This window comes from Poecilia formosa, unplaced genomic scaffold, assembly GCF_000485575.1.
Source record: "Poecilia formosa unplaced genomic scaffold, Poecilia_formosa-5.1.2 Scaffold4, whole genome shotgun sequence".
Taxonomy (NCBI): domain Eukaryota; kingdom Metazoa; phylum Chordata; class Actinopteri; order Cyprinodontiformes; family Poeciliidae; genus Poecilia; species Poecilia formosa.
Genome location: NW_006799943.1, coordinates 6,691,154 through 6,716,625, shown reverse-complemented (window position 1 = coordinate 6,716,625; position 25,472 = coordinate 6,691,154). Strand labels below are relative to the sequence as shown.

Genomic DNA, 25,472 nt, shown 5'->3' with positions numbered 1-25,472 from the left:
TGTGACTTGGGTTTTCAACTTTCCAAACGGCATTTTCTTTCAAATACTTTGGATATCCTCAATGAAAAACCTCTTGTAAATAGACCATATTTCCACAAATAAATTGGATCCACAGAAAACATAGAAAACTCTGTGATTGGATGAATCTGTGAATACTAAATGGGAGGAGATTAAGTATTACTTGTGGAAATAATATGATACTCCATTCAAAATATATTAGTCGGTAACTTTAACAAAATGCAGTGTTGCTTTGTTAAGCAAGCAAATTAGCTTATTAATTTGACATTAACAATATGGGCATATAGAATTAAGCCCAAAATTATACCGACTTATGCTAATTTAAAAATATTTAACGTTTCTTCTGAATGGATGTAATATTAGTGTTTTGGACAGACCAGAAAGAGTTTGCTCTTGAATCTTGTAGAGAATCTGTGGAGGTAGCTAAAGATCATGGCGACGGCAGGGAGGCTTTCCAGCGTCAAAGAACTGGAGTTGAAAAATGAAAATAAATCATCAAAATATCAGTAAAAACATGCAAAAGGCTGCTCTGTAATTGTAGAACAGCCTGGATGTAAGGCTAGAAAATTAATTATTGAGAGAGTCAAAAATGTAAATAAGAACATAGGTTATTTTTTTCAATAACTCATTTAACAGTGCATTTCCTATAAGCTATATATCCACTGTTTGAATGCACATCATTTAAAATCTAAATCTGCCATATACTGTAGGAGAATATTAGCAATATAAGACAAGGACCATTTGTTTTTTTTTTTTTTTTTTGTTTTGTTTTTTTTTGTTAGCTTGTTAGCTCTTATTTTGAAAATGTCCCTGCACGGCCTCCTCTAAATTGTTTAGCTTGATAGAGACACTTCCACGACGGAGCCAACAGAGTCAACGGATTGGAGGTGATCAACACATTGCAACACAAAGCAGAGGGGTGGATCTCAGGAAGTCTATAAAGGAGAAGGCACAACTTTTTTAGCGGCGGAAAAGTTCCCCTCACGCTTTTCTGCGGAAGTTTATCTCGAGTAAAGTCTGCGGGCAACAGGTGTCACTTCTTTCCATATGGTCGTTGCGTGAAAGCTCCCAACTTGTTTTACTTGCGGGTGAAGAAGAGAAACAAAAGAAAAGTTGTCAAATTTAGCAAACAAAATGTCTCATCTTAGACCCAGGCTTTGTGTGCTGGAGAAATCGCCCACTGGGTATGGGTTCCACCTGCACGCAGAGAAGGGCAGAACCGGGCAGTTCATTCGGCTCGTGGAGCCCGACTCCCCTGCCTCCGCGTCCGGGCTGCTCGCGAGAGACCGGCTGATGTTCGTGAACGGGGAGAATGTGGAGGGCGAGAGCCATCAACAGGTGGTGGCGAGGATACGGGCAACCACGGGGGCTCTGGAGCTTATCGTAGTGGACCCCGAAACGGCGGAGCTGCTGAGCAAACACGACCTGCGGTGCCGGAAAGAATACGTGACGGAGGGCATTCCCCTGCCCGGCGGGGACAGCGACTCGGAGCACGAGGACAAGAGAAGCAACGGCACCCCTGTCCCGCGCGAGAATGGGGACACGTCCTCGGTGAGCTCGGGGAGTGTGAGCTCCAGCACGAAGGTACAGCTTAAGAGTATAGAAATATGTTATATTATATTATATTATATTACTGAGCACACTTGCATTTTTAGCTTACGGCAATATTATGTCATCTCACTTTCAAGCTAGGACATAACTCTTTAGCAAAATATTCGCTGAGTAAGGTCTATTTGTAGCTAACATTACTATGACAAATCAGTGATGGGTAAAACTGAATACACCCTTGCTGCTTGATTTTAAGGGTGCTGAACAAATTCTTTAGTAATTGTTCATCAGCAAGCATGGTCACTTCCATGAAACATGGGAGTTTCGACCACTGGCTGGTCTGAAGTAAGCTCAAAGGGTGGAGGAACATCAGGAATAGTTGTTTCTGATCAAACTGGGAAAGTTTATGGATTGAATTCCAAACTAGTTGAAGCCCAGATCAAGAGAACACATATCGGTAATCATGTAAGAAATGTGACTTAAGGTTTGTAAAGTTTTATCTGAATGAAGTACAGGGGTTTTGGAGCGTTTTCGGAACGCAAAGTTTAGACATTTGGCCATAATCCAATGTCCATCTGACATCTAATCCTTTCCAAAAATTTGACCATCCAGGGGAAAATGATTTAAAACACACCCAAGAAAAGTACAAGAAGAAAGTGTTGTTAAAGCATTAAGTAATTTTTCCAGTTTTTGCCATCATTGAAAACTGTTTTTTCCCATGACTGTATGCAGGGACAAAGATGCTCATATTTAAAGCAACCTGTCACCCAGCCTTGTGATTGTCACCTAAAGGTTTTACTGAAACAGATACTGAGCTAGGCAGTCACATCCGGAGCTGGAAAGGACTTACAGAGATGTAACGCCCCTGGGGGAAACATCCTCGGCTTCTTTCTGCTTGTGCTTCTGTTCAACAGAGTCTTTGTTTCCCAAATCTCTGTTATTGCCCCTTGCCTCCTGTCTAGAATTCTTTATCAGGTTTGGCCTGTCTGACGAGATCATTTGTCACACCCCAAGACTGACAGGCGTCTTCAGCATCTGCTTTCCTTTGTCATCTGAATGATTTTTTTATAGAACTGAGTTGAGGTCATTGGGGCAACCCGAGTGCAGTTTCTTTATGTCTAGCTTTTTCTTTTTGTAGCTAGTTCCTTGAGGTTATATGAGGAAGAACGTCAAAAAGGCGAATGCCTTTTTGACGTTCTTCCTCCTTTTGTAAATAGAGCCTTCCTTGAACTCTTGTGTCTTCATATAAATTTGCTTCTGAAGGTTTCTATAGTTGGATATCGAATTATTTTATTTTGGTTAATCTTTGAGAGGGTTAACAACCTTCCACGGTTTTGTTGGCTGTGGAACTTCTTCAGTCAGTGCAAAGTCTGGGCCCCTGGTTTTAAAGGTTATGCAACAGGTCTGCAGAATAGTCTCATTGTGGAGGCGTTTTGGCCCTACGCAGCTCTCCAAATTGCAAGTTGTTTTTATTCATGAAACAATAGGATAATGGTTATTTTTAGCCTGCCGCTCATTTAATTAGAGCTGATGGCCAAATGAGAGTTTTGTATTGAGCGAGCCAGTAAAATACGTAAAATGTAGAACTGCATATGAAGCAGACAGAAATATGTACGATTGATTTAGATTTTTTTTTTTCAAACGCACAAAATGTACAATTGAAATCTTACTAATGATCTAAACACTAACTTAACCAAGTATCAGGTTCAGAAAACCAATGTGTTGTGTTAGGATTTTATGCCTGCACAATGAATTTAGTAACAACTTCACTAACAGAAGTGACTTCATTTTATAGAAACTGGCAGAAGTGCAAACATGTTATTGCTGTTGGTGTCATGCTATGATAACAACAGCAGTACAATAATAATTTTTTTTACATTGTAAAATGATTTGAAAAGCAGCTATTGCAATCATATTCTACTGATATGAATATTATTTTTTTGCTGTACATATTAACAGCAGCTAATAATAGCAGAAACTGTAGGATTTAGAACTTCATTAGTTCTACGTTCTTGTTTCAAAAAGCATATTCATTGAAGCCATCTCTCTTCTTATAGGTCTGTCGTTCTTTTGCTAATTCATTGATTTTTATTAGTCTGCTGTACTAAAGTGGAGAGATGGGACTGTATTCTGGTGGAAATTGTAGGTCATCTAACCGTAGATTTTCCACTTTAAAACCTTGAAGCCTAAACTATAATGGCAAAACACAAACATGGGACATATTTTTTATAGGTGTTGTACTAGCATTAATAGCCCTACCAATTAAAAGCATAACGTTGGTTGCCAAACAACAAGATGGGTTCTGTCCTTTTCTTTTGAAGTTTGTTTTGATTCTTCACTTTGTTTTTCTGGTTGAAGTGTGAAGACTAAGTTGGCTCAGGGCAACGATGTAGACATTCAGCAAAATTCCTGGCTGTTGGGGAACTTGGCACAGCCAGAGTTTCTGAGTAGTGGTGTGATACTGGCCACTGATCCCAGTGGCAGCCCCCCCATCCCCCCACCACTCTGACCAAACTTGAGTGGGCTGACCGATAATGACGTGAAACTATCCCTGCTCGTAGTTAAACAATAGTCCCTTTAACTTGATGATAAAGTTACAAGTAGCAGAAGGAAAGCAGCTAAGCTTTTCCTTTCTTCAAAAATTAAAAGACCCCAAGACTGATCTTTTTTTTGTTTTGTTTTGTTTTTATCTCAGAAACTTAGCCGTACCGGGACGTTTCAGTGCGTTTTGCTGCCCATCCTGGGCTCCAAAGACTGACTCCACCGCCACACTGAGAGCTGGCTGTGGGTCACCATAGAGATCCCAAGTGGCAGAAAGAGGCTTTGTCCACAGTGTTTGCCTGTGGAGAAAGGCTTGTGGGCCAGAAAGGAAAAGAGAGAGCACTCTCACGCCTCTGAGAGGAGGCCATGATGACCCTGAAATACATCCACGCCGCCCCAACACACACTGGGAGTGAGACTGGAGTGAACTGGGAGTCGTTTTGTAGAAAGGAGTCTGGTCTTGATTTGCAGATGTGAAACGTCAGTGTCGTTATTGCTGTGGTCATGACACCACTCGTTGAGCTCTCTCCTTCTCCTTGTATCTTATCACGACCTCTGCGGATATTGCAGAATGTAGAAGAAATGCCAGCACATTCCCAGCATCTGATGTTGATTTTATGCCATCTAGATTAAACTTTCGGCAGATTGTCGTAGAACGCGGCTGATAAAGAATGCAAATCTTTATTGCCTCCAGCCATCAAAGTTTGTGCATGCTTCCTTTCTGTTGGCTCTGATCAGCTTGGTTAAAATTAAACCATTTATTTCTTTCCTGCCGTTGCAGCAGAATTCAACTGCATACACTTAGCTTGACGGCTAAGGCGCTTTACACAACAACAGAACGGTGTTTTGGCAAGTGCAGATTCTTAGCCCTTTTGCCCTAAGGGAAATTCCCTGGCTGATCTGTCTGAGGCATACATGTTTTAACATTCTGTGCAGTGTTGAGTGGATTCGGCATGTTTGGCCTGTCCTGTCAGATTCTCTGCCGCTGTCTTCATAGTTTCACATCAATACAAGCGTATCTCTCTTTCTTTCACATGGCAGCGCAAAATGCCTTAGAGGTAATGTCAGTGCTGGTAAATAGACTTGCATAATCTCTCTTGATCATCCACAATCCTGTGGCCTTTTCCTATTTGCTCTTCCGTTCTACTCACACTCCGCAGGTTTAGTAAAGGATTTATGTGTTGGGACTGAGGTAGTTATGAACCAAGGTGGATTTTGTGTATAGGGAACTATTTTGGTGTTGATTTAGCCATATGTTTTGATGGTGAAAGGTCAGACGAGGACAGATTTTCAATTTACTGGTAGAGTCTTTCAGGCTTTTATTGAAAATTGACCAGCTATTTCAAACATCTAAAAGTCCTGTTAAAGTTTAACTAATGCCACATTTATGTCTGTGATGGTAGAACAAAGAAGGCTTTTTTCAGGATTCATTCCCAACAACCGGTTGATGTAAGGCAACATGAGTGGTTCCCAAAGAGGCTGTCACATCGCTACATGTCACCCTTTGCTGCATTGGAGATATATTTTTTATCTCCTGGTGTGTTGAGCCAAGAGAATTGACTGGCGCTTGTCCGACATTCCAAGCCAAGTCTCTGTACATACATGACAACATCAGGACAGGAAACTTTTGTTACATTTTGGTCTGTCGTTTAAAATAAATCTGCTCATTGTGGAAAACATATGTTGTCAGCAAAGACGCATAGATACGCTTTACTCTGTACACGCAAATGGTTACGGAAACAACTCTTGATCTGAATGTTCACAAAGTTGCACTGCCTCCTACAGGTCTGGCATATGTACAACACTTTTTCCAGTGCTATTTGTGTGCAGCGCACTTTCATAAATGCAGTTTTTTTGGGAGGAAACCATCAAGAAACGCTTTTGGAAACATTACCATGTAAAAACTCCATTGTGATATCATATTAAAATCATTGAGTATTAGTTGTACGTAGTCCCAAAAATTCAACCTAAAAAAGTACAGATGTATAGAAATGAATTTAGTTTTATTTATTAATGGAACAGTTATGGGTAATCTGCATCGCAACACACTGAGCTCCCTGAAGATGACTAATTTTGAAAAATGTAGTCCTCAAGCTTCTGCAAAATAAAAAAAACAGAACTACATTAATTAAGAAGCCTTCTACACATTTCTAACTATGGTGTGAATAATTGTGCATGTACAGTTTATCACTTGCTACACTGAGGGACAGTAGGTGTTGGATTGGGCCACAGAGGTCACTGCTGCGAAACCCAAAGCAGAAGTAGCTGCCCGTTCTTGGAGGACAGCTTTTGGAGTGAAGTTCCTGTTAACTTGGAACCATCAGCATTTTTCAATAGCATAACAGAAGGAGACTTGCTGCTAAGTTGGTGTGTATAAGTTCTAATTTTTCCTCCTTTTTGAGATCTTTGAATTTCCACTGGCAAAGACTCAAAGATCAAATCCAACTGCATGTGATTAAAAAACAACTTTGATCCCCACACTCAGCAAAGGCCTTGAGGCATATCTGAACATTCCATATTTTTTTAGCACTTCATAATCTCTCTTATCTTCATCGTCACAGGATGATTGTCTGTCTTGCCAAATGTGAACCAGTCTTAACAGATATGAAAAATCTTAATGCCCCCACTAAGTCGGAGTTGCTGTTTTTCTTGCACATACGGGTTTTAAACACGTGTAGCAACCGATGCTAATCTCGATGATGTTGCATAAGGGAGCAGTTTTCCATCTGATGAGTCTTTATGTGGGCTGCTGTCCAAAATAAACACTATAAAGGTTCTGTTGGCGTCACTCTGCTGTGCTCTCTCAGTGACTCGGTTCATATAGCCGGCGAAGAGATGAAAGACATCCTCTTGACCATCCGAGTAGAGTTTACGATCTTAGTCCGTGTCGATCTATCTCGTTTTAAACACTGTAACTCTTATAGCTCTAACTGAACGTGAGCTGTAAATCCATCAGGATGCAATCAGGAAATTTAGCATGGCAAAAAGGATCATAACTTTATTTGTCGCTGTATTTAGGAACGTGTCTCTGAAGTGTGCTTTTGGATCTAGGCTGAAAATTCAGCGTGACTAAAGTGATTGATGCACCCTTTTGTTCACAAAAAGTGTGTAGGAAAGAATTTGACAATGAAGTGAGCTCCTTTGTCAGTTTGGGCTTTCCACACTATCTGTCACAGAGTCAGGAATGTTCTAGTGTCTTTTGCCGACAAGTCAATAAAACATTCTTATGATAAAGGGTAAGGTTACAAGTATCGGCTGTTTGCCCATTGTACAGCAGGCATTTTGAGTTCGCCAATTCATAAAAAAACAAAATTATTGCCTTGAAATAACAAGAGGTGCAGCAAAAAAGATCTTTCCACTCATATCTGCCTATATGCATGTCTTACCCCAGGAAGTAATGACATTTTGAGCTGACAGTCAACTTACCACGGTTGAGGCAGAAAAAACAGTTTTTGATCACTTTCATACCTTTGCAGTTTTGGTCCTTTCTACCTCCATAATGTGACAAAAGGAGCCACCTCTGTTACAAAATGGGACATCAGGTCCTTATTTATTAAGTATATAGACATATAAGTGATTATGCAACCAAACTCTTTCTTATATGTACAGGAAACACTTTTTTTTTAAGAAAAAGTTTTTCTCTTTGGAGGAAGTTGTTTTTTAGTTGTTGTTTTTTCTTTATTTAGTATAATCATTAGGTTTTCTTAAATAATGGAGATAAATTCTCTTAAAAAAGCCTGATGTTCACATAATGATATTAAGTTTTAACAAGATAAACTAACTTACTTATACTCATCCTCAGTCACATTAACTGCTGATCCCCTTTTGGACTAGTTGACTAAATTATAACAGATGGTGACCCGTAATAAATCCAGAATAAAGTTAATCCACCACCTGCTGGTAGATATTATTTATTGGAGTCATATAACCATTTTTTATTATATTAATGTTGTACGAAACATTGTTCTGGCATCAATTAATTGGTTTCTCATCTGTAAGAAACTTTCTGCTCCATCTGGCACCTATTATAAACAATAAAAACTGCAGCGGTGGCTAGATTAACGCAGCACCTTAGTTTGGTGCTGAAAAGATCAAAAGATTAAGAGGCACTAATGGCCTAACCTGACAGAGCACACTTGCACACTTACACACTCATAACCAGCAGTTTCCTCTGTCAACAGAGTGATGGGGTGGAACTGGTGACGAAACCACTTCCTGTTCATTCAGCTTGTTGATTTATGCTGAAGCTCCTTGGTTTATTCAGTCTTTTCACATTTGTTTTGTTACCTCCAGCAAAGGCATTAGCATTTTAGCATGTGACTGTTTCTGTTCTTGTTATAATAACCATTGCACAAAAAAATGCCACAGATATGAAAACTTAAGGTAAAGACTATGTTAGGTTTTCTCAAAGAGAATCATGTGTAGTGGTTAGTCAGCTGTGCCACAGTCTGTATTACTTATTACAGTCAGCCAATGTAACCTCTTAACATTCCAGGTCTTTTGAGTTGTGACAGTAAGACGGATATTTTTAAAACCAGATTTAGAAGTTCATGCCAACATTAAAAGGAGAGGAAAAGTAATTCCTAAGTAACAATTATGTAGTGAAAGATGGAAAAAATAAATCTGACCCATTATTTTTAGACAACTGACGACTAAAGCCACAATCTGAACATGGCATTCAGTGGCTATGTGGCTGTTCTGCTTAATTCATTGGGCGACTGAGTCATATTTATAGAGTTCTTGCTGTGGTGGCATACTGTGAACTATAATGCTACCGGGACTTAGCTTAAGCTAATTATTTCAAGACATTGGTGCAAGATGGCTTTTGGGAAGTGTCTTCCAACCTGTGAGAGAGGATGAGCAGAACTATTTCAGACAATCCTCTTATTTTATTTATTTATTAATAAATTAAAAAAAGATCAGCTATGGAAGTTGGACCTTATTATGAAAGGCAAGTTAGAAACACAAGATGTGATGTTTAACCATAACGAGCTGTAAAACCATTAACCTTTGATACCGTGCAAACACGGAGAACGTTTACAGCGGTCGTTGGCTGCTTCTTTTACTACGACACCGAAGCGAGAAGGATCCTGCCTTAACGAGGCTCGATGTTTATTGAAAACATCAATGAAGATGTTGTCTTTGTTCTGTGGATTGTAATAGTTCTCACTTTTGAGGAAAAATTATAGAAATATGTTCCAGGTTTTGTTGCAGAAGGCTGTTATCTCAAATACAGAAATTTAAAAATGTGTTTTTATTTGACTTAATTCATTGGGTATCATTGGATACCCAAGTTCAGTCCTGGAGATCTACCATCCTGCAACTTTTACATGCATCCCTACTCCAGCACACCTGAACCAGAAGGCTAAATTCCCTCATCTGCAGTCATAAGTCGCAGGATGGTAGTTGTTGAGGACAGGACTTAGACGCCCCTGCTGTAAAGATTTTGGTCTGACAGTATCTAACTGAAATCAATTGGATTACTTATTGCTGTTCATCTTTGATAATAGTACATTTTAAGTGCTTAAATGGAAAGTTGACCAAATTTAATATCATGAGATTGCCGTAAAATTGACAGAATAATTCCACTGAAACCCTATGAAGCAAATTATTCCAATGTCTATTGACTAACCGATTCGATGTTGAAAATGGAGCCTTAGTTGCTTTAGCAACAAACAGTCTTGGACTTTAACCCTGAGTGGTGCTGTATTTCAGTACAAACCTTCACAACATTGCTACGTGTAGGCGGCTCTGCTGATATTGTGGTTTTCCTGTTCACCATTTGTATGACCAGATCTCAAATTGCAGCACCATGTAGCTCCAAGAACCTTGCGATTATAATAAAAGAGCGTATTCACTGCATGTTTATTCTTCAGTTGAATTGCTAAAAAAAAAAGGATTCTGCTGTCAGCTTTCACAAAGTTACTCTTTTCACCAAGTAACTTGGTCATGAAGACTTCTAATATAGCACGCAGGAAGTACTGCAGTGAGCCGTGTTGAAGTGCAGTCAGATTGGCACATTTAGTAACCTGTTCGAAGGAGTTGTTGAAAACCAGATGATCAGAACATGGTGTATGTTCGCAGGGGAGACTGTCTTATGGATCTTGAAGTTAAATTTCACTCAAAATAACAGGCTTTATCTTGATCATACAACACTTTGAGGAGAGTATACCTATAAATGGTGCCTGTGGCATAAAGAAGGAGTTGGAGATGCTATAAAACACATCCTCTGTCCTCCATGATGTTTCTTTTGCATATGGAAATGTATTGGTGGAGATGTTGCCAGATAGTCCTGGTCTCCTCCTGAGCCACAGCTCCCCTGGTGAGAAGTAAGTGGATGATCATCTGCCAGCTGAACTTGGATGACATACTCATCAGCAACTAGAAAGTGTTTATTGCTGATCTGTCTGAGCCCTGATGTCTGCAAGGCTTACTTATACAGAGAAGAAATCTCATTACCAGCTGGGGGACTGAAGATTTAAGTGGATTTAAAAAGTTGTCAACACTCTATGCGAGCACCACTTCATGCGCAGTGACTGTGGGCGGAACGATTTCAGTTTTTGTAATTGGCTTATTGTTTAGCAAAGGAATGGCTAATAGAAAAATCTTACATTTGATTCTCTCCTTCATTCCATCATGCAGTCAAGATAGACTGACAATCATTCACACAGTCAGTGCTTCTATAAAGATAAATGAGTCGATGCACGACATTGGGTTATTAAGAAAGAGACAAGACCAAAACCTTTAATTACACTAGAATATTCAAGTCTAGATTGGACTGGTCCATAAATTTAGGTTTCGGTCTTGAATATTTTAAATGTTGCAATAGAAATCATTAAACACAATTCTGACTGCAAATAGGTCTTCAGTTTAGTTTTCTAGTTTTAGTTTATGACTTGCGAACTATAAAGCGGGTAGCAGCTTCAGCATCGTTAGCAGTAGTTACTCATTAGCCAGTCACTGTACATTTTTTACTTTTATTTTTAAATTATTAGATGTTCTGCAACACAGCTGAGATCTACAGGTTAGCCTAGAATGCATGTTTTTTGACTGTAAAGAAAATGGGAGTACTCAAAGAATAACCCATGCATGCAACAACATGCAAACTCCACTCAGAAAAATCCCAGCTGAGATTTGACCCAGCAGACATCTAACCTGTGAGGCAACAGTTGCTAACCACAGGAGCCACCGTGCAACCTCAACGATATCCTCTGCTTAAATATGCATTTTCTGCTTGTTTTTTTTCTTACAAGCACCAAGAATAAACTTCTAGTATGAATTTGTTTTTAAAATAATAATAATAATAATCTAGTAATTTTCATTTTGGTATGTAGAACAAATTGCCATTTTTTTCTTGCTTACAACAGATAACCTTTGATGTCAAAATGTCTACTTCCACCCAACCACTAACAAGTGACACCAAGATGGCGTCGTTCACTTCACGTGTCTGTGATCACATTATGCCTGATTAACCCATGTTCGGAGGAACATACGTGTGGGATGAAATAATCTTGGCATGCACGGTAATAATTACCTCGTCACGCAATTCTTATCTCTGCAAAGAACTTTGTCAACCTTGTCATAAAAGCGTAATTTTAACCAAAGTCTCAGCTGTCGCCACACCCTCAGGTTCTCCCGAGATCACCCAGTGACTCAGTCCACATGTTCCAGCAATCATCAGCCAACGTTTCTCTTGCATAAACCTGTGGATCAATACATAATCCTTGTTATGAGCCACCCGGAGGGGGAATTTAACCTGAGGCTATGCTGAGGTTGCAGTGGTTGATCTTAAATGGTCAGTTGAGAGGGAATCATTTACAGATGGGTGCAGATAGCCGATGGTTGCATCGATAGTGACAGGTTTATCAAGTACAAGAAGAAGGTGTGGACCCTTTTTCTTTTTCCAATCATTATGGTCAAGTGTTCCCAGTACATATGGTGATCATAAAACAATTAGTGTAAATAGAAGTTAATAATAAATCATGCCAGGTACTTAATTAGTAGCTGGAGTTGCACCGGCTTGTTGTTCTTGTTGGGCTTGTTCAATCTATTTTGAACTAGACTTAGTGTTTATAAGGCTGCTCCTGTTCAAGTGAACGTTTTGTAATAGATTTACTCATTAACAGAGACTTAAAAGTGGCTGTTTGACCACAAGACGGATTCAATCAACAAAGTGTCAAAATTTGAATTTTAGGTTCACAGACATTGCTGTTTCAGGCTAAAGGTCCCGATTGGAAGAAAATGATTAGTTAGGTTGGTGGTCACTCACCCTTGGGGCCAATTATTTTTTGGTGTGGAGTGCTGTAGATGGCGTATAAAATGTTTTGCTTTGGCAATCTACAAAAAGTAACAAAAAAAACATTACCTCCTGGATGAGATTTATAATTGCCTTTAGCTAAGTTATTCATGCACCAGACTGTGAAAACTGAATCAGATTGGATAGGAAGAACACAATTGTGAGATATGTAATTATGTATGGAACAGGTTTGAGTTTGCGTGCTGCTCCACCCCAATGTCAGGATGAATCTTTCCAGGAAAATGGTGACACTGCCTTTTGATTTTTCAGAAGGAAACAAGGTCTTCTGCTGGCAACCGTCAGAAAACAGTTTGTGAAAAAAGCCTTGATGTTTAAAGAAACCGTTTTGCGGTGCTGACCTCTGATGTGTGTATGTTTGCAGGTTGAGAGGGACGGGCCACGGCCTCGCCTCTGCCACATGAAGAAGGGCTCCGGCGGCTACGGCTTCAACCTGCACAGTGAGAAGAACAAGCCAGGCCAGTTCATCCGAGCCGTGGACGATGACTCCCCAGCACAGAGAGCCGGCCTCCGACCGCAGGACAAGATCATCCAGGTCCGCCTCGCGCTCGTCATTCGGGGGTTTTACCGTGTTTGTGCTGCATGTGTGTCAGCTGTAATCCTATTATTACATCAGTGGAGAAATGGGAAATCCCACTTTAAGCAGATGGAGCGTGTGTGAAACACTTACTGCGTATCTCTGGACTACATTACGGACCGCTTTCACATAATCAGCCAGAGATGGATTTTAACCTCACGACCCTGCATCCAAGATTCATGTGCTAATAGTGAGGAATGTGCTGATTATTGTGTACAGGCTGGGAGTTTATTGCCAGCAGAATGTTCTGTACCACCTGCTGATGTTCACAGTCCGTGTGGGAGCTGGTGAGACTGAAAGATGTCCTGCACATATTCCCACCTCCGACCTCACTCCCACCAGAATTCCTCTCGCCCTTATCTCTCTGGGTACTTGATTCATCTTAGCTATGGGAGTGTGTTTTTTTGCACCACTCTCCATAATCACAGCACCACCGCCCAGCACTCTCCATCAGCGTTGCCCTTCCTCTTGCGTCAGTCCTTGGTGAAAGTATTGGCTCATCCGTCTCTCACACACATTATGAACTTGAGTCATATCCCATTCTTAGTAAATAGTTTATTTGCGATGTTGGTTCGCCTTTTTTTCCCAACTTTTACAGCTTCAGCTCTTCTGGAAAGACCTTCTACAAGGTTGAGGCGAACAGTTGCTGATCAGGTTCATGTCAAAGGTGTTCTTTTGGGTTGAGGTCAAGACCATGGAGGCCAGTCAAGTTGTACCACACCCAAACTTGCTCATTCACGTCTTTGGACTTACAGACAAGAAGGAGCCATCTCTAAATTGAGAGCCATCCTCCCACTGAGTTGGGAGGATGGCAATTTAAAAATAAATCTCTTGGTATGCTGAAGCATTAAACGTTCTTTTCAATGGTAGCAGAAGATTGGATCCAACTTCTGAAAAACAGACCCTCACCATAATCCCACCTACATACAACTTAACATGTAAAACTGTTTAATCAGGCAAGCAGCGTTCGACTGGTTACCTGACACACACGACTCATCACTTTACCTCTCTAGAATCTAGTGGCAGCACACTTTATACCATTGTATTTGATGCTTTGTTCTCTACATGGTGATAATCTGGTTGGTGATGGGAATCCATCTCATGAATATTTCTGCTCACTGCTCTTAAGATAATCTTTAGGTTTGGAAGTCTGTAGATATTGACTGTTCACTGCGCAGCTAAACATCTGCTGACCCCACCCTGTGATTTCTATACGGCTTTCCACCTTACAGCTCAGTTCCTGTCTTTCCCAATCACTTCCACTTTATGACCCATCTAACAACTGAAGAGAAAATTTCTCAACTGGACTTATCGCACAGTTGACATCTTAACAGCCTACCCAGCTGTTAATTCATTAAAGTCCATAGGGTCACCCATTCTTGTTTTCACCAATGATTGTTGGAGCATTTTGCATGCCTTGGTGCTTAACTTCATACAACTGTGGCCATGTGAGTGGTTGGGAAATCTGAGTTTGGTGATCTGAAGAGGTGGCCCAGTACTTTTTGCAAGACTAAAAGTATCTGGGTTTTAACTAAACCCAGATAACTCATCTGCATTCATTCAAAATCTTTGTTAGCCAATGGATTCATTTAAAAATATCCAACTCCAAATGGTTCAACAATTTCCAAATTCTACTAGTTAAAGTTTTAGTGAATGCAACTCACTAAAACTTTTGGTTTAGGTTGTTGAGAACTCTTTTCTTGACACGTTTACTTGCTTTGTGAATCACCCTTTAACACACTAGAGTTCTTTACATGGATTAGTAAAACAAACTCCTCTAACTAATGTTTTGGATATTGGTTACAGAGTAATCTCGCTGTTATGTTAGCGTTCAGACGGGATACAGCGTGGACTTTATCTGGTACAAAGTGCAGGCGTTTATTGAGCCAAGCGGTTAAATGTGTAGTGGAGCACACGTTGCATGATGTTCCTGCTTTCTCCCCCAAATGCTGTCTTCAGCTGTACTGCAGATACCCGTGGTGCCGATGTCTTCAAACCAGTCACTGTTGACGGTTGAGCAAGCTCTGCTCTTGATGTCCAAGCAGAGACCAACCGCGATGCGATTTTGTGCAACAAACCTTCTGTATTTTATTGCCGTGTCTTTTTATGACTTTGTTACACCATTTATCTCTTCATTTGGATGTTATATTTATTTACTGCCCCTGTTGCGCATTTCCCAACATGTTAAACATTGACCAAATGCCAAACACAACCCAGTATCAAGGCCTTTGCAGATACTGGGTCTCTTGTCACCATGATCTGTCGGTTTCAGGGACACATCCTTTCCATTCAACACTCTTTTTTAAAATTACTTTCACTATTGTTAACAAACGTTGGGTTACGCTATAAATTTTGCATCTCCACTACCAGTTTAAGAACTGATATCGAAATCTCTTTTTTTTGTTTTTGCACTCGTGTTAGTTGAGGCTCCAAGCTAAGCTTAGCTGAAATTCCCCAGAAGTATCCAGTTGATTACATTTATACGATAAATATTCTCAGACATGCGAGCTTGTAAAATGGTATCTAAGCAATTCCAGATAATTACATCAAGTTTCGACTTTGAAACGCAACTAACGGATTATTGCTGAGTCAGTAGTGAAAGTCAGATCACATCCAGTCAATTACAGCAATCTTGCCGTCAGTGAGTTCGTCCAGAAAAGAGCTGAACGCCTAATTGTTCTGTAGCAACTAGGTGATGCATAAATGGCGAGTAGTAGGAGAAAGTGACAGGGTGAGGAAAGCGGTCAGTACTACAGAGAGCCATTCTAACTAATTTGTATCTTTTTCTATTAAAATTCAGTCTTGAAAATTAAAGAGACTGTCTGCCTGCTAGAGAAAAACTGTGAGCCTGATAACTGAATGATTTGCCTCCCATTCTACCTTCATTGACTCTAGAAACCAGCAGTAAAACCTTAAATCCTGAGAAACTTTTTAACTTCCCTGTTGCAGCGGTTTTGCTGCAGCTTTTTTGTCCGTCTGTGTCGCCTGTGCACGCCAGCGCGACACGTTCAGGCATGTCGCTCAGTCGAAAACGGGCTTCGATCAGCAAAAGCGACCGACGGCAAAGTAGATAAACTAGAAGTGTTGTATTTTTGGCATCAGGTAGATATTACAGCATCTGCGTTTGGGAGTTTAAGTACAAGTGTAGGAATGTAAACAGGGAAAGTGTGTGTGTGTCGTGTCCTGGGCAGCATCTTCACACACTGAGACGCAATTGGAAGGTTGCCATAAGATGGAAGACAAAGTGAATGAGGGGAGAAATGAAAATTAAAAATCTAAACGAAATCTTGATGTCCTGTTACACTTTCCAATGGATTCAAGGTACAGAAGGCCTTACACTATACTTTTAACTGTACACCCAACATGCTTCATGTTTTTTAAATGGAAATATAACACCACTTTCAGCTTGAAATCAGCAAAAAGTTAATCTGTTGTAGCTTTCTTTCTTTTATATCTGACCTACTGTGAAAGAGGGGAAGATGTTCCTAAACTCGAGCATCGTGATCCACGTGTGAAGATTTCTTTTCTTTGTTGCTTGTGAAGACCTGGCTCACCTCCATTTAATTGTCCTGATTTGGAGATCAGGACATTAAAGTTTCTGATCCATGGTCAGAAATTTCCCCAGATCCACTAACACTCTCTCGGGTCAGGATTTGGTCCAGGACTTGAGATCCAGCGATACAGCTAGAACGGTTGACCAAAAATCTTTAGCGACTTTGCCGCTAATTTTAGCTAACGGTCCCGTGTGTTTCTTCTCCCCCACATCAGGTCAACGGCGTGTCTGTGATCGGCTTGCCGCACACGGATGTGGTGGCAGCCATCAAAGCCAACGGAGATGAGACCACCCTGCTGGTGGTGGACGCCGAGGCCGAGGAGTTCTTCAAGAAATGCAACGTCCAGCCCGGCGAGGAGCACGTCACCGGTAAGACCAGCCCACGCCCTGTGCGGTGTCCTGAGGGCGAGCATGGAGCTAGAGGTGACTAACGGAAAATTTTATGACCTCTGTCTCCACAGGACCGCTTCCTGAGCCGGTGTCAGAGAGAGGATCAGATGAGGAGGTAAAGGAAACACAGAGTGGGGAAACAAAAGTGTTTGTTTCTTAAGTTTTTTTCTCAGTCTGACTTTTCCTTGAACCATTCAGGGGTAATCTTGCAAAAGATATTTGTTCAGGCGATCCTTGTGTGATCTAAAATTGCTTTGATTATCTGAAACATTTAAATCACATGTGTCAAGCTTACGCCTCCCCAACCCCAATTTTTATGTGTACAGAGCCAAATTACTTCAGTATTAAATATTTAATTTTTAGAAGCACTCATAGAATCCAGAGAAAGTTATAATATTTCTGTTATTAGTTACTTTTATTCCTACGTTTTAGGGCTGCAACTAAATTATTTCAGCAATCAATTCGATCTGATGATTAATCGATTAATCGGATTAAAAAATTGGCACCTTCTGCAGATTTTTTTTTACTAGATTAGTACAAAATTCAACATGTATATATTTTTTGTGCAGTTTTGGCAGAGTTACTGCTCTGACTTTGTTATTTCAGCAGATTGCATTGTTTCCCCCAGTCAACGATTAATCGATTACTATATTAATCACAATTAGTCCAATTAATCGTTCTGCCCTAATACGTTCCTTTGAGCACGTTCATAATCTTGATGTGGCCAGAAATTAAAACGAGTTTGATACCCGATTTTAAAAAAAAGAAAGAAAAAAAAACAGAAAAAAAACACGCACACACAACCAAAGGTCTTTAAGGGGGTAAATACTTTCTCCCAGACGGCTTTGTGGACATTCCTACAGATAGTGGGCTAGGAAGAGCCACCTGACCCCCGGTGATGATCCTGGGAGCAGATTAGATGTCCTGGCCAGCGTTCCCATCAGTGTGAAGGGTCGGCGTGTGTTAGAGGATGGAGGCAGTGTGGAAGTTTCTCACGTCCCCACTCACACAATCGACACAGGAGCAGCTGATTGGCTTCTCTGCTGACACCGTAGATGACCTCTCACCATGGCAACAGCAGCTCACCACTCTATGCCCCCCTCACCCCACCTCAGCTCTCTCCGTGTCCTGGAGGATCATGGGATTGTGCCGGCTTTAACTTGAGGATTATGCTAATGGGGGCAACTAGCAGAGGCCGCTCACAACTCTCTCACATGCAGCAAAACAATCCCTCATTCAGCAGCAGCCCCGTTACATAACGCAGCCATGCAGTTACCTTTGACCTCTCCTGCCAAACACAAGTTTTTTTCACCATACGACTCGCATATGCTTACATCTGCAGAGGCCTGGAGCTGAGCTCTGTGTGCACGGATACTTTTGGCGTTGCCGCTGTGTTGTGCAGCAAACAGCGGTGTTTGACCACCAACAGGAGCTCCAGGTTATTTATAGGAGAGCAGCTGCGTCCAACTTGGAAGTTCTGGTTCAGGTTCTGCAGGGCAGCACAGGAGCAGCATATGTGCTTTAATTAGTTAGTCATGAGAAGGTGATTAAAGCTGGGGGGTTTAGAGGTTTTGTAGATCTTTACTGCCCCCTGCTGGACAACAGCGATCAACAGGTGGTGCTCATCACAAACGCACGTGGGGAAATTATGATTCCTGAACAGCCAGACTATTTAATTCAGTTTATTTACCTACAGCTTTACAGCAACTTTCATCTCTTTACACTTACGAGGACAATCGGTTCCAATTAATTTCCAGCGAAAGTTTTAAGCATGAAAACTTTCAAATATGAACTAGCCTAGCCGCTTAGCTCCTGCATGCCGTTGAGGCTTCTTTAGATTTCGCCGATTCAAATGTAATCTTGCGTTTGACAGGTTTCCTCCCAGTTGAAGTCCAAACTGTCTGTGAGCTCCCAGGCTTCCAGTGCTTCGTCCAACGCCTCCCAGCCAGCAGCAGATCGCAGCCCATCCCCGCCACAGGTAGGATTCGCCGGAAACCTGCGAAGTATATTACCGCAGCTCCGCACCAGAGCGAGCGCTCAGTTTAAATTCCTGTGCGCAGAGCGAGAGGACCCCGGAGCCCGAGCCGTCCCCGTCAGGTGACGCCATAGGCCTGAGCTTGTCCCTGGCCCAGGCCAAAGAACGAGCCCATCAGAAGCGAGCCGCGAAGAAAGCCCCGCCAATGGACTGGAGCAAGAGGAACGAACTGTTCAGCAACTTATAAACTCCACGGGAGGGCTCTCTGCTGCCCTCCGGTGGAGAATCTAGAGACAATCAGCCTCTCGTTCTGCGCGCATCTGACGGTCGCAACCCATCTTAAACCCACGTTTTAACAGTATTATGTCATGATTTTATTGTTTTAATTTAGAGATTTGCCACTTTTGTTTCTTTCTTTCGGTGTTTTAATGACGGGCGAAGAGCCAACATCTCACGCAGAAATGAATGTATATATTTTATGAAGAGTAGAAGTAGTCGCTTTCGGTTTCTCATGACGAGAGCGAGGGAAATACAATTCAAAATCTTAAGTGGGTGAATCAACATACATTTCCTTCCAGCCAGTAACTGCTGGGACCTTCATGTTTTAATGTTCTGATGTCTTGATTGTTTTTGTTGTCTGTGTACATACATGAATGATGGGATTAAAAGGATGTTTTGGCCGAACTGTTGAGGTAAAAGTCTGAGATGTTCCTGCTTATTCTGTTGATTCTGATGAAATCGGTTCCATTTTTAAAGCTGCACCTGCTGGTCCGATTAAAAAACAAAACAATGTATGTTCTGTGCTGTAAAATGTAATGATAAACAAAATATAGCATTTGGATCAAACAGTTGAGTCTGTGTTGTGATGTCCATTAGTGATCCCAGAGTCAGTGGGTTCCTTGTGTTTCACAGCAGAAATTTCCAGGATGACTGTAAAATCTAATTGGTTTTAGAAAACCAGAGATTAAACACTTACAAAAAAAATATCAAAATATTTTTTATTAACTTTTTTTTATAAAGAGACACACTGTTTGTAGGTGGACTACAACAGGATTCTACTATTGGTCTCATTTCTTTCCAGGATGATACAGAATTCAGCAGGAAACATAAATAAAGACAACTAAACAAAGAAATCAAACAGTGCAAAAAAATATATTCCTGATTGTCAATCTCTGGATTAGAATAATGAAATCTCCACAACTGGGAGAAGTTCTTATATATAACAAATTCTTGTTATATATATTTGTTATAAATATAACAATTATTGTATTTTACTGCCAAACATTTAGGCTTTAAAGAAAACCCTCCAAATTTTTAACATGAATTGCAAATTTGGGGTTTTCAAATTACAGACTAAACCATTACTGGTGTGCAAACTTTGCAGCTTCTGAGGTTTTTTTGTTTTTTAGAAAATGCACAGTCATCTTTCATCTTTTGGCCCAGAAGCTGCATAAAGAACACTGCCATGAACAAAGCGTCCTCCTGACACAATGTCTTCTATGAATCCAGGTATATTTGGTGATGATCGGGATATTTGCCATAATAATGGAGCAAAATCAAAACTGAGAATCTTTTGTCAGAAGATGGAGAAACGGGAGACAAATCAATATCCAGCATGTCACAGGATTTACATATTGACACATTGAAGTAATTGTGAAATAACGCTATTAACCTGTAACATGTTTTAATTGTTTTTCAGACTTATGAAAAAATTTAACTATATAGAACCACAAAACTTTGCTGAAAACAAACTAAAAAAAAATATGGTACAAAATGAAAATAAATACTCTTTAATCTGCCTTTCTGCTCTGCAAACACTCAGGAAAGCTCAACCTGAAATGGTTGATAAAACCAGTCCCAATGAATATTAACAGCAAAGTGGACGAGTTGTCAGAAAGGGTAGCGACTAATTTTTGGATGGTGTGTCTTGAATGGAGATTGTTGATTTTAATGGTAGTAGCAACAGGTACCTTTCCCACGGTGAAGAATTATGGTGCTGTAATCTGAATTACATCCCTGTTAGTCTCAGTCACAATAAAACAAGCTAATAATTTTGCATGAGAAGAGTTATTCTGCTCTCTCTGACATTTTAAGAACTACTCCAACTCAAAGGTATGTGCAGCTTCGGCGCCACATGTTGGCTGGAATGTAAACTGCGGCGTGACAAAAACCTTCAAAAGTTGAAAGCGAGAAATTCATCTTGTGGGACTGAAACAGCGTGAAGCACATCAGTTTGAGGAAACTATTCTCATCAGAAGACTTGGAAAAATCTCAGAATACACAAAACTGAACACCTAACTCATAAGAAAACAAAACGTTTTTCTCTATTAAAATAATTTAGTCACAAACCAGGCACCCACAGGTACACAGACTCCCACAGTGTGCTGTTTTCGTTAAACGCAGAACATTTGCTGCCTGCCGAGAAACACACTGACCTCGGCTGAAATGTAAGAAGAAGTAACACATGGGTGTTACCCGTTTTTTTTTTTTTTTTTTTTGAAATGTAAGAAGAAGTAACACATGGGTGTTACCCGTTTTTTTTTTTTTTTTGGAAGCCGCTGGTTAACAGTGTGTTCTCATCTTAGCACCCTGAAGCGAGCTGTGACTAATCCCAGCTATCAGTTCAGAGGAGTCCAGTGATTTGTTCACCGACAGTTTGGTAAAAACATGTTAAAACTAGTTTCTTTCAATGCATCGAACTTGTTACTGACATAAAGCTGCAAAATATACATAGAACTATGTACACTAATTCAGTCATTATTGTCAAAAAAAAAAAACATTAACAGTATAAATATAACTCTAGGTTAAAATATTCCATATAAAGAGATGTGACGGAGCGCCGCCATCGGATTTTTCTCTGTATTTACACGTACGATGGACCCGCTTTTTCCTCAAGTCATCGCACACTGAGCAGATATCTGCAGGCTGATCTTTCATGCTACTGTTTGTTGTCCATCCAGGAACATTCTCAGGTGTGTGTCCTGAGGCCAAGTGCCTGGGTTTAAAAATAAAAAGTAAAAAAAAAAAGAAAAACAGGACAATATTGCGCTGGAAAATCCTCAGTTGTGCCCCTCACTGATCCATCCAGAGGGCCTGAGGAAGAGTCTGTACGTCCAAGGTGCGCCACAGGTGTCGATTTTCAGCCGTTCCATCTGTGGGCCGGGGCGTCACTCCAACATGGCATCCAGCTGGACCGCCAGGTCGTCAAACATGTTGCCGATGTCGTCCAGAATATTCCCAGCTGCCTTCACCGAACTGCTGCTGCTGCTGCTGCAGCTAGGAAACAGGCAGTCAGGAAGATTTACTTATAAATCATTACACTGCCTGACTTTAAAGTGACATTAGTTCAAGTAAAAATAATTGCTTTTTGGTCTGCAGGATGCTAAAACAAGTAGAGATTGTTCATTTGTTTCATAGAAAATACAAGACATTAGAAATTTGGGGACATTTGGCATAATTGGGCTTAATTGTACCTGGAAAAGACCTTTTCAAGTCTCAGGTATGTAAATTTTGTCATTGATGCTGTTACAGATTCCCAACTCCCACTGGTTTTCAGAATTTTAACTGGAACTTTAATAAACTGAGTTTGATCTGAGTTTCAACTCCTCAAGAAGTAGCGTACAAATGGCCTTTGAAGGCAGGAATGTAGGTCAACATAATGTAGCAGCTCTAACAACTGGTGCTTGTACCTACATTTTTAAACATTGTTCATGACTGAGTTCAGAAAAGCTCTTTCAAGAAAGTTCTGCTTGAGAGAGCATGTCTGTACTGTTGAGACTCCAAGTATCCAAATGGTGGTCCGTGGTTCAGATCCAGACCTAAATGGAGTCTTTTTAGCTTCAGATCAAATTTTAATGACAAACTTTGAACCTGTTTATGTCCTCCCACATTAGCTGCGACCCAGTACAGAAACTGAAACTTCTTACCCATCCGCACTGCTGCCATGTGCGAGTTCGTTTTCCACCACTTTGAGAGCAGCCTCCAGTGACGTACTGGTTTGCTCCAGTCTCTTCTGGGCCAGAACCTCCAGACCTGCTACACCAGACAGCGATCCCCCCGATTTCCTTGACTGACCTGACGAGGCCGAGTTAGGGGAGTAGGAGCTCAGCGTCATGGAGGATGGAGCAGGAAAACAGACGCTTTGGATTATCTGGAGATTTGTTCCTGAGAAAACAAGAAGTTCTACTGTCACATCCAAAATACCCAAACTGTAAAGATGCGACCGAAGTGTGACAGTTACCTCCTGTTGAAATGGGCGATGCGTTGGACGGAGAGAGCCTTGATGCAGTGGCTTTCTGCGGACTCTCCGGCTTGGACCCAACTGTCTGTAAAGGCGTACTGGGCTTAGGGCTCTGCATGCCTGTCTGGATGTGAAAGCTGCCGCTCAGTTTTGGAGAGACAGTGTGTATCTGCACACTGGTCAAATTTGGAATGGCTGTTTGCGCGGTAACCCGTGCCGTCGGATCAATTGTTTGAGGGCTCATTAGACTGCCATTGGGGTTTTGTTTTAGAGGAGTGGAAGGTTTTGAGGATACAGGAGGTTTTGAACCTTTGCCCACAGAGCCAACTCTAAGGAAAGCATTCCCCGGTGTCTCTGCCTCTCCTTTATTTACACCTCTGACTTCAACATGTGAGTGTGGACTGGTAACCAGCAGGCGGTTTTCTTCTTGGTTGGGAGTAGTAGCCTCTTCTGGTGTGGAAGCACCTTTGTCTTTGGGTTTGTGCCGTCTTTTTACAGTATCAGACTCTTTCAGGTTGAACTCTAGAGGCTCCAAGCTGTTTTGGGTCTGAACTGGACCATCTGTTGGAGACCTAGTGTCGGTGTCTGCCTGGGTAACAATGGCTATCCTGGGTCGTTGTTTGATAGTAAGGTTGCCTTCTTCAGCGAAAGGTAGATGGTTCCCGGAATTGGTCTTTGGTGACACAGAAGAACTAGATAGTTTTTCACTTTTTCTTGCTTTCAGTTTCTCTTCAGTTGTTTCCTCTGTACTTCCACTTCGGTGTCTGTCAGTATCTCCTTCTGTCCTCTCACTTCCTACCCTCCTTAAGCCTCCCAAACCCAGAGCAGGGACAGGTTTGGAATGCTGTAGAATAATATGTGATGATAATCCATAAGAGATTGGTGAGGAAACTGTGCTGGGAACAGGTGAAATGTGAACATAGGTCGGTGGTATGTCTATCCTCCTCGATGGGCTGCTGCAACTGCTGCTGCCTTCTAGCTTGGCAGCAATGCTCCTCACACTGCCTGCACTGTCTGTCTCTACCCCGGCCTTCAACTCTGGCTCTACTGCCTTGCTGCCTGAGTCGCTGTGCTGTCTTGTGGGACTGCCACTGACTGAGCTCATCCTCTTGGGTGGCGGGGGAGGTGGACCTTTGTGTCGAGAGCGCACAGCGAAGGAGTGGCTGCGGTTGACTTGACGTGGGGGTCCTGAGGCACGTCCCGGCCTGCGAGACAGCGTGGCGTAGGGAGGCATGGTTATGGAAGAAGCGGAGGAAGAGGGAAGAGGGAGGTCATCGTCTTCGTCGGGCTCTCCGTCGGACAGAGCGTAGCGAGTCAAACTTTGGCTGCGCTTATTTTGTGACCCTCTCTGAATGTTGTCCCCTTGGACCTGGGTGGGTGGGGGTCTAAGCACAGGGATGGCTCCAGGCAGGGGTTTAGAAAGCACTCGTGGAGGGCCGTTGACAGCTGCTGCCTGAGCCTGTAGGTGATTGAAGTATTTCTTTGTGGGAGAGGGTTGTGGGGATGGCAATGATGGAGAAGAGGGGGGCTGGTGGTGGGGGTGGTACTGAGGTTGATAGAGGCGGTTGGGGGACTGCAGGTGTTTGGACTTGGGCGGAACTGCGGGGCAAGCAAAGCGGGGCATCTTGCTTGGGGTTAGCGGAGGTGTTACGGTGGAGAAAGGGTGTTTCTCTGAGGCTCCGGACCAACTCTGATGGTCCCACATCTCAGCAGACATCTGCTTACTTCTACCTCCAGGGCTGCTTTGGCTGTTCTTGGCCTCCTCCACTCCCCCAGTACCCAGTTTCTCCTCAGGCCGACTAGACGTTCTGCTAGAACACGGTGTCGTTTGGTGATCGTGGGAATTTCCCGAATTTGAATTTCCCGACCTCCCTGAGCCCCGCGAACGCCTGCTTATGCTTTCTTGACTGACAGACATGGCAGCTATAACAGCAGAAGGGGGAACTCCTCTCATGCCGAAAGCCTCCGACACCGATCCCCCCACCTTGCCCATCATAGCACTCTGCAGCTCTGCACTCAGCTCACAGTCCTGAAAGGAGAGGAGAGCCCTGGGGGTGCGAGGGGAAGGGCAGCAGTTTTCAGATGGAGCATCAGAGTGTCCATGAGAGTGGACGATGTGCGTTGGTGTGTGTTCAATAGCCACCAGCTCTAGCGCAGCCGGTGGCTTTCTCCTGAGAGTTCCCTCTCCCGTCCTGTCAATCTGATTACAAGAGCGCTGCAGGTCACAGAGTCGTTTCACAGCCAACATTAGCTTCTTCTGATGACCTGAGGTGGAGAGAGGCATTCTTTAGCCCTGATGATTCATCTTATGCTGAG

The 25,472-nt window shown here is 41.9% G+C and overlaps 2 protein-coding genes across 8 annotated transcripts in view; one reads left to right on the top strand and one right to left on the bottom strand.

Annotated features, from left to right (window-relative positions):
- The first annotated feature begins 876 nt into the window (after positions 1 to 876).
- LOC103144668 (Na(+)/H(+) exchange regulatory cofactor NHE-RF1-like) lies at positions 877 to 19,762 on the top strand. The gene is made up of 6 exons (XM_007561765.2): positions 877 to 1,602; positions 12,786 to 12,956; positions 16,767 to 16,920; positions 17,013 to 17,056; positions 18,815 to 18,919; positions 19,002 to 19,762. Exons 1-6 carry the CDS (start codon positions 1,153 to 1,155, stop codon positions 19,161 to 19,163), a joined length of 1,086 nt encoding a protein of 361 aa, XP_007561827.1. The 5' UTR covers positions 877 to 1,152; the 3' UTR covers positions 19,164 to 19,762.
- A 1,713-nt stretch (positions 19,763 to 21,475) lies between these two features.
- Positions 21,476 to 25,472, bottom strand: part of LOC103144652 (caskin-2-like) — a 50,102-nt gene continuing 46,105 nt past the window's right edge. For all 7 annotated transcript variants that reach the window (XM_016676403.1, XM_007561735.1, XM_007561753.1 and 4 more), the window contains 3 exons: positions 23,157 to 25,421; positions 22,843 to 23,080; positions 21,476 to 22,192 (listed from right to left, as the gene is read on the bottom strand). In XM_016676403.1, the coding sequence (XP_016531889.1) occupies positions 22,084 to 22,192; positions 22,843 to 23,080; positions 23,157 to 25,421 (2,612 nt within the window). In that variant the 3' untranslated portion in view covers positions 21,476 to 22,083. The remainder of the gene's footprint in view (positions 22,193 to 22,842; positions 23,081 to 23,156; positions 25,422 to 25,472) is intronic.

Coding starts and splice junctions, on each gene's coding strand:
- LOC103144668 (XM_007561765.2), top strand. CDS start 1,153: ATGTCTCATCTTAGACCCAGGCTTTGTGTGCTGGAGAAATCGCCCACT. Junction 12,957..16,766: donor CGCAGGACAAGATCATCCAG/GTCCGCCTCGCG, acceptor CCCCCACATCAG/GTCAACGGCGTGTCTGTGAT. Junction 18,920..19,001: donor GCAGCCCATCCCCGCCACAG/GTAGGATTCGCC, acceptor TCCTGTGCGCAG/AGCGAGAGGACCCCGGAGCC.